The sequence below is a fragment of the Myotis daubentonii genome, chromosome 7 (assembly GCF_963259705.1).
Source record: "Myotis daubentonii chromosome 7, mMyoDau2.1, whole genome shotgun sequence".
In the NCBI taxonomy this organism is placed as follows: domain Eukaryota; kingdom Metazoa; phylum Chordata; class Mammalia; order Chiroptera; family Vespertilionidae; genus Myotis; species Myotis daubentonii.
The window spans coordinates 18,581,373-18,596,792 of record NC_081846.1 but is presented as its reverse complement, the minus strand read 5'-3'; the positions used below and the strand labels follow the sequence as shown (position 1 = coordinate 18,596,792).

Sequence of the window (15,420 nt, the reverse complement as noted above, 5' to 3'; positions counted from 1 at the left end):
CTGAAAAGTACCATTTAAATAGGCAGCCAAGTGCCCCGCTAACATGGAAGAAGGAGATTCTGGCAAACAGCTAATGATATCTGCCACAGCTTGGCCTTTTGCTCACCAAATATCTGTGTCATCCTTCCTTCCACCTGCAGGGTAGTCAGTGACCCCTCCGCCCCCCCAAAAGGAGACAACACAGGTCCCACTCGTTTACGGCACGGATTTCACAGTCCTTGATCTCTGTGTGACACGCAATCTCCTCCAGTGGGGTCAGAGCTGTCACACGTGTTCTGGTGACCAAAAACATAAAAGCCAGATCTTCTGCCTCCTCCACCATCACCAGCACAATGCACAACAGGGAAGCAAAGACAGAATAACTGCAGTACAAATTCCAGTACAGAAAATAGAAAAATGGAAAACACATGAGGTAGAACTCTGGGCAGGATCACGAGGAACTTGGCCACGGCACTGAAAACATGCTTTGATTGGATCATGCCTCTCTCCCTAAGAGGGGATCCTTTGTCCACCGTTCTCTGTGGCCTCTGCCGGGGTCCAACCCCAGCGGGTCCAGGGGTCCCCAAAGGTGTGGACGGAGTCGGCGAAGAAGGAATGACACGGAGACAGCGTTCAGTTGATCAGCAGCCTAGCCAGGATCTCCAGCCCGGATCTCCAGCCAAGTTCTGGTCTCAATCTCCAGAGAGGTTCTGCTTAGGCTCTCCAGAGAGGTTCTGTCCAGGTACTCCAGTCAGGTTCAGTGTCCAGGTTCCAGTCAGGTTCTCCTGCCAATCTCTGTAGTCAGGTTCAGTCCAGGATCCCTTGCCATGTTCTCCCGCTAGGCTCTGTCTCTAGGCTCCGAGGCCAGTCCCGGTCCAGGATGCTCTCGCCAGCGAAGTTCTTCTGTCTCTAGAGAATGTTCTGTGTAGGTTCTGTGCCTAGGCTCTGTCTCTCTTGGTCCTGTCTTCCAAGCCCTGTGTCCTTAGTTCTGTGTTCTGAGTTCTGTCTCATGAGTTCTGTGTTCTGAGTTCTGAGTCTTTCTGTCTTGTTACAACTGTATTTATACCAGTTGATTCAATCCTATCAATCTCTATTACAAAGGTTAGGGCGTTTCTTATCTCCATTCCAGGGAGAAAAGATTATGTAGTTTAAGCATGATTGTTTGTAGTTAAAGGGATTAATTACCCGCCTGGCACTTAGTTGAGGGGTTTTATTCCCTCCCTAACTTCAGGGGAAAATCCCTACCTGGGGATTCAACCTTTCTCGGAGAGGTGACTGGTTAAAACACAGCGCCAAGAAGGTGAGCAAACATATTAAGAACCGTATGCCATATATGCCAGGTCCCTTGAAACAGCAAGGATGGACCGGCTCCCGGCAAATTCCCCCTTTTTTATTTTTTAAAAGCAAGCATTAAAAAGAAAAACCTGAAACGCTCTCTTGTATCCATTTTAAGAGTAGGATTGGCGCTTTCTGCTATTACCTGAGTCCTGATCTATCACCCCAGGGAGAGCTTGCCAATCCTGCACTTTCCCAGGGTAGAAAGGCTGCAGTGGGGTTAAGGATAAGGCTCCTTGGGCCTACCTTCTCCCATGCCATTACATTTACCTTTCCTTCCTCAGAAAAGCATGGACATACTTCTTGTATAAAACATTCTGTCTGACTGGGAGTAACCTTAACTCCTCTGCTAGCAAGCATATGTGTTAAAAGATCAATGCAGAGTCTTATTTCTTTGGACTCAGTATGGCACATCTTCTCAATCTAAGTTCTGTACTATCCACCTTCTTACCCTATTTGTCCTCTATAGGGGGGTCTGTAGCACCCTGGTGGAGTCCTATCCGTCCCGAGTGTGGGGGTTCTCAATGGGGGGGCTTACCTAGGGGAATCCTGTTCCAGGGGTTCCCAAAGGTGTGGACGGAGTCGGCGAAGACTATCCACCCTCTTCCTACGGTGGAGTCCGATCCGTCCCGAGTGTGGGGCGCTTACCTAGGGGGTCCCTGTTCGGGCGCCAGATGCCGGGGTCCAACCCCAGCGGGTCCAGGGGTCCCCAAAGGTGTGGACGGAGTCGGCGAAGAAGGAATGACACGGAGACAGCGTTCAGTTGATCAGCAGCCTAGCCAGGATCTCCAGCCCGGATCTCCAGCCAAGTTCTGGTCTCAATCTCCAGAGAGGTTCTGCTTAGGCTCTCCAGAGAGGTTCTGTCCAGGTACTCCAGTCAGGTTCAGTGTCCAGGTTCCAGTCAGGTTCTCCTGCCAATCTCTGTAGTCAGGTTCAGTCCAGGATCCCTTGCCATGTTCTCCCGCTAGGCTCTGTCTCTAGGCTCCGAGGCCAGTCCCGGTCCAGGATCCTCCGGCATGCTCTCGCCAGCGAAGTTCTTCTGTCTCTAGAGAATGTTCTGTGTAGGTTCTGTGCCTAGGCTCTGTCTCTCTTGGTCCTGTCTTCCAAGCCCTGTGTCCTTAGTTCTGTGTTCTGAGTTCTGTCTCATGAGTTCTGTGTTCTGAGTTCTGAGTCTTTCTGTCTTGTTACAACTGTATTTATACCAGTTGATTCAATCCTATCAATCTCTATTACAAAGGTTAGGGCGTTTCTTATCTCCATTCCAGGGAGAAAAGATTATGTAGTTTAAGCATGATTGTTTGTAGTTAAAGGGATTAATTACCCGCCTGGCACTTAGTTGAGGGGTTTTATTCCCTCCCTAACTTCAGGGGAAAATCCCTACCTGGGGATTCAACCTTTCTCGGAGAGGTGACTGGTTAAAACACAGCGCCAAGAAGGTGAGCAAACATATTAAGAACCGTATGCCATATATGCCAGGTCCCTTGAAACAGCAAGGATGGACCGGCTCCCGGCAGGCCTCTAGGTTTATTCCACAGCCAAGGGTTTTCCTTGTCCATTATCTCTATGGCCACATCTGATGTGGGCGCTGTGGTTTGTGCTTCCACCGAGGACTGTAAAACACTATGAGTCCACTTCCTCTGGATGTGAGTCCAGGGCCCTGAGGATGGTTTTGCCGTTTGCAGAGTCATGGGGATATTAGGCACAGATTCATGATTTCTTTGTCAATATAATTCTCTCAAAAACTGAGTATGCTTCTGATACATTTGCTTACAGTCAATGCAGTGCAGCAGTAATCACAAATTACTGTTCTAAACAAAGTTTCTAAACCTGCTTCATTTTTCTCTCTCAACTTAGTCTTGACTCATCTGAAACAATACATTTGGATATAAGGGCAGCAGATTTATCTCCCACTGTTGGAGGTCCAGAAGCTGTTGAATTTTACAAAAGTCTATTTTTCCTTCCATCCTTACTATACAACCAACTCAGTTCTTCTCTGTGTAGTATCTTGTTAAATGCAGTGGGGGCAGCTACACTCAGTAACTTCAGCTCTACTCCCTTCCTCTCAAGCTATAAAGCAGGCACATGGTCTGCCTTCCAAATATCATTATAATGCTGTAGAATAGCTACTCAGCTAACTATCTAGCTACCTTGGAAGAAAAACAGCCAGAAGTAAACCAGCACACCCTACCTGATATTATAAATTTCAAATACAATGCATATTCTCTGCTTCAAAAGTGCTACATTTTAAAATTACTTGTAATCTCACTGAGGGTAGTAATGGAATATTAGAATTTTCTAATGTCTGTAATAGAACCAGACACTCATAATTTATTTCATGGATACTTACTCATAATCTTATAATTTAGAGAAACCCAAATTATTTTTATATTCTGCTGATATATTTTCTGATTTTCCTATCCTGTTTTCATCACTTTATAAAGTCATGTAGAACAAGACAACAATTAAATTATAGTTTGAATGTGGATGGGACCAAGGAGAACATTTTGTTCTATGTATGTGTTGATTTATTCTTTTTTTTTTTATCATTCACGCAACAAAACTACCATTTGCCAAGCACTCTCTACTTTAGGATACAATAGTGTGTGTGTGTGTGTGTGTGTGTGTGTGTGTGTGTGTGTGTCTATGCAGAAATCAGTGATTACAAATTGGAACACTTATAAATTTCCACTTTATATAAATGATCATTAAGATCATCAAAGTGCTACTGTTAATTATTTGTAGAAACCTGTGGAGTGCTGATCATCCAGTCTAAGGGTGCCACAGATATTTTTCTTTTCTTTTTTTTTTAAATATATTTTATTGATTTTTTTACAGAGAGGAAGCGAGAGAGATAGAGAGTTAGAAACATCGATGAGAGAGAAACATCGATCAGCTGCCTCCTGCACATCTCCTACTGGGGATGTGCCCGCAACCCAGGTACATGCCCTTGACCGGAATCGAACCTGGGACCTTTCAGTCCGCAGGCCGATGCTCTATCCACTGAGCCAAACCGGTTTCAGCGACAGATATTTTTCTTATTAGAATTTAGTAAAAGTGGATCTTGATCTGGATTTTTTACATGAATTATAATTACAGTTATCCAACTTTCTGGTAAGGAGCTAATGAGATGATCTTGGTAGATAATGCCCAATTCAGGAACAGTTGAAGGGCTAGGGCCAGGGGTTCTAAGGGTAGGGAAGAGTGTGAAAGAGAATAATAAAGTCTAAACTTGCCCTACTTTGGTGAACAGCACAGTCTCTCAATATAATTTGTCTTGTTAAGAACCATGTGGCATCAGGATTAGAGCATATGACCCAGAACAGAACAGAACAGCTTCTACTACCAAAATCTCACCAACGCAAATAACCTCTCCCCTTGAGTCACTAAGCTGGCTCCATTAAACTATGAAATTTAAAAATCAGACACTAGTGTTAAATATATCTACACAGCATTGATCCATGCGTAATCAGAAATTACAGTTTAGTGCTTTGATTTTAGCTGTGAAAGATATATCAATAGTCACTATATAAATAATCAATTACTCCATTATTTGTTAAAATTTGTCTAGCCCCTCAGCTTCAAAATTAATATAAGTTTTTTGTCTTTGATGATGAAAATGAGCTCTTAACATTGATGGGAATTTTGAAATGTAAAGGATTTTTGGCATCAATCAGGAGAAATGTTCGTATATTATGTCAATCTTTACTGAGTATCAGTTGGAAGAAAGCATTTAGATATCAGGGTCATGGAGTAAAGCTGTCAAGTCAAAGTCTTTGAAGTCATTCTAAGAAGGGCTGAGTCTATTAGGAATCCATCTTTAACCATAGTTAAAGCACATTTGAAGATATATTTTAGAATGGGACACGACTTCTATTAGGCTCCTCATCTAAGTCAAAGGTGATAAATATTAAAATTACATAACAGCACTAAATTTTCAGTTATACAAGATGACTAAGTCCTAGAGATATATACTGTACAACATAGTACCTATAGTTAACAGTACTATATTGAATGTTTAAAAATTTGCTAAGAGACTAGATAAAGACAGCAGGGATATATTTTTGGAGGTGATGGGTATATTTATGGCATAGATTAGTGATGATTTCATGAGTGTATACTTAACTCCAAACTCATCAATTTGTCTACATTAAATATTTACAGCTTCTTGTATGTCAATCATACCTCAATGAAGTAGTTTTAAAAACTTCCAATAATCTATTATACAAAATATTTATAAAATCTGGTCACATAATTGGAAACATAAAGTTAAGATTTACATGATTGATTATTCAGATAACCAAATGGTACTCTTTATAAAATTAAAACATACCTTACATTGTCACTATTTTAAGTCTAAAATTAATAATTCATAGCCATGTTTCCTCATATAGCATATCCCAACATTCCTAATCTATATCTTATAACACAGGTGGTTTATGCTATTTATCCATTAATTAATGCCCTGTACCTGTCCAGGTCGAGTCAGGATATAGAATTTGCACCCATCATTTTAACAATAAGGATTTAATACATGGGATTGTTAACTATATAAAGTTGTTAAGTAGGTAACTAAAAAGGGAAAAAGAAAACATTAAGGTATCCTGGAAAAAGCAACTGCAGAAAGGAGCTACTATCTTTAGGACTGAGTGAACCAAGGGAATAGGGTAGAATTACTGAAACTTAGAACTTTGGAAAGGGGTGCCTGCAGAGCTAAAACTCAGCCCTCTGCGTGGGGCCCCTACTTTTCTGCTGATATTGGTGTTCTACAACTCAGAGGAGGAGCCATGCAGAGCAGGAAACACAGACCTCTGGAAAGAGGGCACCTAGTTGCTGAGACTAATGTCTTTGATGATGGCATGATGCACCCGCTGGTGCAGGCGTTGGGAAAACTTCCAGTTGGATTCAGCTGATGTGATGAGAAGGCCCTGCTGTTGCTGAGGTGAAGTGCTGCTCGACTGATGCTCCCGGGGAGCCCACAGAAAGGAGACGGGAAGAAGCAAGTCCCCTCTTCTTCCTCCGGCCTTGCTATCTTCTACAAGTATTGCTAAAGCCTGACAGAAAGTCAGTTGGGCAAAGCAAAAATGTGGTTTGCAAATTTCCACTACTCAGAATCACTAAAACCAATACAGAAGGGTGATATTGGTGCTGATAAAGAATAGCATAAAACCTGGCACATGGCATCAGGAGATAATCAATTTACCCACAGGAAAGAGCCCACACTTTCAATGAATCCTCCCAAAAAATCTGCTGACCTTTTGCAAGTACCTTACCTGACCTTCCTCTAAATATGTTACCCATGACTCAAGGAAGACTGGAGAAAGTGTGTTCAAGGTTTTACAAATGACCTCAAAGCAACAGTGTCCAGCTTTAAATTAGTCAATTTTTCTCTTCAAAATAAACCACAATGGCTCAGTGACAACTGTTCACCTAAATTTTTAGGAGTCCTTATGACATATTTAGAATCTGGACATTGTTCAATAATTAAAGTGATCAGGAACTTGACTAATTTATATATATAAAGAGCCAGGATCTGTAACATCAAAAACAACTGAATAGATGACCAGAAGTCAGTCCTGTAGTCAGTTCTGGGTCACCCCGGTGACCCAGCACTGACTGCCCCACTGTGGACGTGGCGACCCAGCACTGACTGCTGAGGGGGCTATGAATCAGGCCCAGAGAGAAGCCTGGAGACAAAAGCAGCCTCCATGGCTTCACCATCAGCCGCACCTCTCTTTCTCCCCAGGCCTCACCAGAGGCTGCGGGGGCTGCTGATCAGCCCTGCCTCTCTGATTAGGTCCAGAGATAGGCCCAGAGACACTGACTGGCATAGAAACTGAACAATCAGAACCAAATCTGGGTGAAGTGCGAAGAGCCAATGGCTGCTGAGGAGGCGGAGCTTTTGAGGCTGACAGTCATAGAAACTGACCAATCAGAACCTAATCTGGGTGAACTGCAAGGCAGAACCTAAGGTGGGGGCTGAGGAGGGGTTTTAAGGGCAACAGCTGTTTGGTGTAAGGTGTAAGAAAGTGGTTCAATTTTTTAATGACCAGTTGGGCAGTATAGTGCATATGGCTGGCTATCAGTCCAGATATAGGGGTTATGTGTTTTTGTCTGCCAACAGCATTTCCTCCTGCTGAAAAAGGCTTTCCCCCACCCCATTTAAGCAATCCTATCCTATATAATCTATCTATACTAATAAAAGGGTAATATGCTAATTAGACTGGTTCGACCAGCCATCTTCCAGACATCCGACTTCCTTCTGGACAAAGCCATGGTGGTAGGGGCCGAGGCAGAGGCAGTTAGGGGTGATCAGGCCAACAGGGGAAGGCAGTTGGGGGTGAGATCAGGCCGGCAGGGGAGGGAAGTTGAGGGGAAACCAGGCTGGCAGGGGAGAGCATTTAGGGACAAGATCAGGCCAGCAGGGGAGGTCAGTTTGGGGCAACATCAGGCTGGCAGGCAGAGGGCTTAGGGGCCCTGTGGTATCTGGCCTAACCAACACTTGGACATCCTCCAAGGGGTCCCCGATTGGAGAGGGTGCAGGCTGGGTGAGGGAACCCCACCCCGCCGTGCACAAATTTCATGCACCGGGCCACTAGTGATTTATAATTCTTTAGTTAACTGAGGCCATTATGATATTTTAGAGTTGTTCTTTATATTCAATTTGTATACCTAACAGAAAGTAATACTCATCCAAATATACACAAAGCACATCTATTTTGACACTGTAAACATAATAGATATGTCTGTCTTGAATTAAAAGCAAAATGAAAAGCTTCTATATTCATATGATATTATATAGGACTTTGCATACAATTAATTGTGTTAGTTCTTATAATTTGTAAATAGCCAGAAGCATTTAATTTGGGAAAATAGTATATTAAAATTAAGCTAAAAAATGTAATTATTTCTGTCATATTTATGTCTATTAAATTGTTAGTTTGATAATACAGAGATAACAATCCTGTGAAAAGGGAGAATTAACAACCTGTTTGAAATGAATATTTGTTTCTATCTTGCGTAAAACAAACAGCTTTCCAATGAAGCAATTCTAATGTAATATATAGGCTTGATCTTGATACCTATATTTGGAAAGGACTCATTATATCCACAAAGACTAATGGAGTTAGAAATGGATTTCACACAACTTTTAAGTAGCTCTCTACAAATTTATGAACTAACAGTTGTAAAACAAAAATGTTTCACAGTGGTAGTATTGAGGGAAAACACACACACACACACACACACACAACATTACCGATGCATATTTATCAACGTAGAGGATGAATGATGTGTAAAGTACTTCTTACCTATTAACATCCCAGATTTTGCTGGTAGTATCCAATGAAGATGAAGCCACAAAGTCACCACAGGAATGCCATGTGCAGGACCATACTGCATGTTTGTGGCCTTCAAAGGTCAAAGTGCAATTGCCGCTAGTCATGTTCCATAATTTAACTGTAGTGTCACCACTTGATGTAGCCAACATGTTGGCACTATTTACAAAATGGAAAAAAAGGTAATTTGTTAAAAAAAAATCTAATTTATTTTTATGAATGTTTGTATTCTGTGAGTAACTTGTGTGTGAATATATTTTAATTTTACTTATAATGGCATGTCTAAATGCCTAATTCTTAGTAAGTTTACACAATTAGATGCTTACTTATATTATTTAGTAATTCAAGTAGATAAAACTGGTGTCACACACTTTCTAGATTAATTCTTCTATATGCTTCTAAATTAATTCAGTAGATCAGTATTTTTTTTAGTATGCATTAGGTACAGGGCTATGTGTTAGGCTCTGTGGATGAGGTAGCCTCAGAATGATGAAAGTGTAGACACAGGCTAAGGATAATTTCAAAAACAATATACAAACCAGTAGGTTAGCATTGCTTATGCCTGCATTAATTAAATACTCCAGGAGTAAAGTTTGGATAATGAAATAACAAGTGAATCAGGAATGAGGGACATTTGAGCTAGGTCTGGAGAGATGCAAGATTTGAAGTGCTGGGTAGTTAAGAATGAGTCATTGAATTTCCCATTTAGATTATTAGTAAATGCGAAAATAAAATAAAAAATAAAAAGCTGTGACTTTCTCTTTTTTTAAAATATTTTTTTTATTATTGACAGTATTACAGATGTCTCCCATTTCCCCATACTTTTCCTCCCCTCCATCCAACCCCAACCCCACCAAGTCTTTACTGCCCCCAAACTGTGAACACAATCTAACTTAAGAAATAAGTGGTTGTCAGTAGTTTTGTTTTTGTCTTTTGGTAAAATATCGACTGCAAGAAGATTTCTATTCCATCATCATCTCCACATTGCCCTGCATTGCATTATATTTCTATATGTTCTCTCTTTTTTTTTCATTGTTGTTACTATTATCACTACTCTACTTGCTTTATAAACATACCAGCTTGACCCAGCATTACCTTTTCTACATGTATAAGTTTTCTACATGTATAAGGTTACTTTTACAGTTTATATTTAAAACCAGAATAATTTTTACAGTTAAAGTGTTTACATGAAAACAACAGGAGTAAACTAACACAGTCTTGGTCAAACTAGGACAGATGGTCGTCATACATAAAATGTTGTGCATTTGCCATCAGTGACCTGAGGTCAATTTTTAGTGGATATCGTAGAAATACTACTGCTTAATGAACTTCTTAATCTGAAAGGAAATTCAAAGGCCATTAATTTCAATTTATAGTTTTATAAGTAATTTATTTTTAAGGCTCAGAGACATGAAGTTACTTGCTCAAGAAAATAACTGGTTAGTATCTGAGCTAGAATAGACACTCTGATTTTTTTCTTTCTTTTTTTAAAAATTTAAATTCTTTATTGTTTAATGTATTACATAAGTCCCCTTTTTCCCCCAGTAATCTCTCCCTGGCCACTCCCAACCCCCAGCATATGCCCTCACACCACCCCCCCCCCCCAGTCTGTGGTCTGTGTCCATTGGTTATACTAATATTCATGCATACAAGTCTTTTGGTTGATCACTTCTTATTCCCTCACCTTTATGTTCTCTTAATAACATCTCTGTCAATCTATAATAATAAAAGCATAATATGCAAATCGAATGAACAGCCAAAAAATGGAATGACCCACTAGACTACCATGCTATGACACCCACTGGCACCAGGCCAGCCAAGGTGAGTGCGATGTGATTGGTCAGGGGCCCGGCCATCACCCCATGAACACCCTGCAGAGGGAGGCCCAGGACACTAGCTGGCGGGGCAATCAATGGGGGTCTCCATAATCACCCCAAAGAGGGCAGCACTGTGGCAAGTGGGTGGGGTCTCCTTCTGCAGGGCAATTGATCGCAGAGCTCCTGAACTGTGAGAGGGTGCAGGCCGGGCTAAGGGACCCCCACCCCCAGTGCATGAATTTTGTGCACCAGGCCACTAGTGAATATAATAAAATGCTTATTTTTTTCTCCTTCCTTGTGCTTTTTTTTGTTGTTGTTGTTAATCCTCAACCGAGGATATTTTTCCATTAAATGTTTAGAGAGAGTGGAAGAGGGAGGGAAAGACAGAGAGAAACATCAATGTGAGAGAAACACATTGATTGGTTGCCTCCTGCATACATCCCAATCAGTGCCTGGACCTGGAAGAGCCTTAACCGGAATCAAACCCAGAACTCTTTGGTCCACAGGCCGATGTTTGGCTCTATCCACTGAGCCAAACCATCTAGGGCTCCTTCCTTGTGTTTTTGATGAAGAATTTTGTTTCCTCTCCCTGTTTCTACAGTATCAAGCATTATGACTGACCAATTGAAGTGTTAAGTAAATGTTTCCAGAATAAATATTTGAGCGAATATATCAATGAACTTATGCTAACAGTGAAGAAAATATGCCCGCTATTGCTAAGAGACAAAATGGCAACATCAAGACAAGTGTTTTGCTTGCTTGCTTTTTTGGGGGAGAGGAATAAGGGTGCTATTTTTGTGCTGAATTTAATTTTTATTTATAGAAGAGAAACAACCATTGGAGAGGGAGAGCTTAATAAAGCTGCTGCAGGAAAAGTTGAATTATAGTGAAGAAGTTCTTATCTCTATATATAAAGAGTAGGGTTTGTAACATCTACAACGACTGAAGGCTCGACCAAACACTGGAAGTCAGTGCTGGGTCGCTGCGCTGTCTCTCTCTTTGGACGCAGTGACCCAGCACTGATTGCCGAGGGGGGTGTGGACTAGGCCCAGAGAGAGGCCCAAAGAGAGACAGTCAGGGTCTGATCTGCAGCCCCCATGGCAGCTGTTGATCAGCCGTTGCCTCTTTCTTTCTCTCTGGGCTTCGCTAGCAGCCCGCACCTCTGTTTCTTTCTGGGGCCTCCGCGGGGGCTGCTAACCAGCCCACCTCCCTGATCAGGCCCAGAGTTAGGCCCGGGAGATGCTGTTTGGCATAGAAACCAACCAATCAGAAACTAATGACCAATCAGAAACTGGGTGAACACATCAGGTGGGGGCTGAGGAGGGGTTTTAAGGGCAACAGCTGTTTGGTGTAAGGTGTAAGAAAGTGGTTCAATTTTTTAATGACCGGTTGGGCAGTATAGTGCATATGGCTGGCTATCAGTCCAGATATAGGGGTTATGTGTTTTTTTCTGCCAAGAGCATCTCCTCCTGCTGAAAAAGGCCCCCCACCCCATTTAAGCAACCCTATCCTATATAATCTATCTATACTAATAAAAGGGTAATAAGCTAAGTAGACCGGGTTGACTGGCCATCTTCGGAATGTTCGACTTCCTTCCAAAGCCATGGTGGTGTGAGGCCAAGGCAGAGGCAGTTAGGCGTGTTCAGGCCAGCAGAGGAGGGCAGTTAGAGGTGAGATCAGGCCGTTGGGGAGGGCCGTTGGGGGTGAGATCAGGCCGGCAGGGGAGGGCAATTAGGGGTGATCAGGCAGGCAGGCAGAGAGGTTAGGGGCAATCAGGCAGGCAGGCAGGTGAATGGTTACGAGCCAGCAGTCCCAGATTATGAGAATGATGTCTGACTGCCTTTAGGATCCTGCCTAAACTGGCAGTTGGACATCCCCCAATGGGTCCCTGATTGGAGAAGGTACAGGCTGGGCTGAGGGAACCCTCCCACCGCCCCCCTCCCTCCCTGTACACAAATTTCATGCACTGGGCCACTAGTTAAAGTTATAAAAAAAAGTATATCTATTTTATTTTTCAAATTAGCAGAGTTGAAAAAATTGTTATATTTCAGGCAGTCCTTTACTAATAGAAATTAAAACCTGCCTTTTGCTTTATAACTGCTCTTGATTTGTACATACAGGGTGGGGCAAAAGTAGGTTTATAGTTATTTGAATGAAAAAAATAATGCAATCATTACTAAATAATAATGAAGATCAAGGTGTCAGACAAGGAAAATTTGGTTCATAGTAAGGGCTATCTTCCTAGCTTGCAGGTATCTGCATTCTTTCTTATCCTCATGTGGCAGAAAGGAAGCTGTGGTGTCTCTTCTTGTTTTCATAGGGGCATGAACCTCATCATGGAGCTCCATCCTGATGACTTCATCTAAATGTAATGATCCCTCAAAGATTTCACCTCCTTATGCCATCACATAGGGGTATGGCTTCAACATTTGCATTTGGTGGGGCGGGCATAGACATTCAGGTCCTAACAGTGCATAAGTTAAGAAACAGGGATGATTAAATAAAAAATACATTTTCCTAATCAAAATATAAAAACAGAGTGGTTATGCCACTCTGGCTAGATGTAACAATCAGAGAATTAGAGGTTCATAATTTGTGGAAAATAGAAAATTTAAGAAAAGGGCACATAAAAAATTTTTCACCAAATAACTAGTGACTACACATTTTCTCGAGCATATGTGGACCATTTATAAAATCAGACAATATAAACCATAAAGCAAATCTTAAAAAATTTAACATAATTGTTATAAAAATTCTATTTTCTTATCATGATTCAATTGGCATAAATAAATAAAATAATTATATATTTTTAAAATTTATACATCTGTTAATTTTTAAACACAGTTTTAAATAAGCTACATATCAAAAAAATATTACTGAATATTTGCAAATAATTAGAACTGAATGAAAACAACTTATCAAAACTATGAAATAAAATCCAAATAGTATTTTGAAGGCATATTAGTTTTTTAACCTCTCTATAATGAAAAAATAAAAATACAGCCTCAATATTTCTCTGCTAAACATGCGACTCTAAGTTTAGAATATATACATATTGAAATAATACAATGGAAGATCAATAAAGACCAAACTGGTTCTTTGAAGAAACTTATATAATAAATAAATCTCTGTAAGGCTGGAAAAAAAAAGAAAAGAAAACGGTCCCTCAAATTGCAATCTATTAAGCGAGATACTAATGTGATTTTACAAAAGTGTAATGTTATTCTCTTTATATTTTTTTGTTTGAGAATTATATTCATTTTTATAAAAAAATGTTATTTCTATTAACATGATTTTTGCAGCTTATGAACAACCTACAAATAAATCATGTCAAAGTTGCTTGGGTCAAGCAATTTACACTTTGCAAACAGTAAGCAATATGTATCATTATATTTAGAAATACTTCATATATACTGTAATTGCTTTATTTCACATTTTGAAAATCATTGATATTTTTTGAAAATGACTTCATTTTTGAGAACTAAATACATTATGGGTTCCAGATGGACTCTACTCACTTGTTTTTAAAGAAATACGCTAGTGTTTCATGAGAGAGTGGAGAGTGGAGACTGAAAACCTCCAGCGTCAGGGAACAGCAAGGGGAAAGCATAGCAGCAAGAGGACTTGTTTGCCCTCTCATTCTCCTCTGTTAGCCCACGTTAGCTCAGACAGGCCATTTATTACTTACATATAACATCTCTGAATTCCATTGTCCTTATTTGAAAATAGGGATAAGTTCTGCTTAATATAACTTAATGTGATGTTTTAAAGGTCAAATAAGAGAATTATTTAATTCTAGGTACTGCTCAGATTTAAGATTATTTTTAAAAAATATTATCTTTTGATCTCTAGTTTAATTTTTTTCTATTTTTATGTTGTAATATGTTTTTTATTGATTTCAGAGAGGAATGAAGAGGGTGAGAGAGATAGAAACATCAATGATGAGAATCAATGATTGGCTGCCTCCTGCACACCCCCTACTGGGGATTGAGCCCCCAACCTGGGCAGATGCCTTGACTGGAATCGAACCAGGATCCTTCAGTACGCAGGCCAACCCTCTATCCACAGAGTCAAACCGGCTAGGGCTCTAGTTCAGTTTTAATATGGAGTTGATTATATGATTATTTTCATAAATAGTGGAATAGAATCATCACTCCCATTAGATTGTAGTCTCCTCTCCCTGTGCCTATTTACTCAATAGGAATATTTGAATTTGTAACGAACTATCTATCACAATGTTCTCACTGAATTTCATCAGCAACTTCCTAACTGCTTCTACCCTGGTCCTTCCACAACCTTTATTTTTCAAATACGGAACCTTAAAAGATCCTGTTCATGCTGCTCCTCTGCTCAAAACCCTCCAGTGGTTTCTTATCTCCCAGAGTAAAAGCTAAAGTCCTTATGATGAGAGAAGGCCCTACATGATCTTCCCTACCACCTACCTCGTTACCATTCCCTCCACACCACCCCGCCCCCAGCCTCTCCACTCTTGCTTCAGCAGCCTTTGCACTTGCTGTTCTTTCTTCCGGGAATGTTCTGCCGGAAGCCGGTCCATCCTTGCTGCTTGACACACTCGCTGCAGGATAGAAACATCTGCACAGCATATGTTTCAAGGGACCTGGCGTATATAGCATACTGTTCTTAATATGTTTGCTCCCCTTAGCGCTGTGTGTTTTAACCAAGGTCACCTCTCTGAGAAAGGTTGTTTCCCCAGGTAGGGATTTTTCCCTGAAGTTAGGGAGGGGATGAAACTCCTTAACTAAGTGCCAGGCGGATAGTTAATCACTTTAACTACAAACAATCATGCTTAAGCTACACAATCTTTACTACCTGGAATGGAGATAAGAAACGCCCTAACCTTTGTAATAGAAATTGACAGGATTAAAATCAACTGGTATAAATACGGATGTAACAAGACAATAAACAGCAGAACCTCTCTGGAGATCCAGACCAGA

At 40.8% G+C, this 15,420-nt stretch overlaps 1 protein-coding gene across 1 annotated transcript in view; it reads right to left on the bottom strand.

The window, feature by feature from the left end:
• SPAG16 (sperm associated antigen 16) overlaps nt 1-15,420 on the bottom strand; it is an 849,807-nt gene that overhangs the window by 523,593 nt on the left and 310,794 nt on the right. The window contains exon 12 of the mRNA XM_059702463.1: nt 8,622-8,807. Coding sequence (XP_059558446.1) covers nt 8,622-8,807 — 186 coding nt within the window. The remainder of the gene's footprint in view (nt 1-8,621; nt 8,808-15,420) is intronic.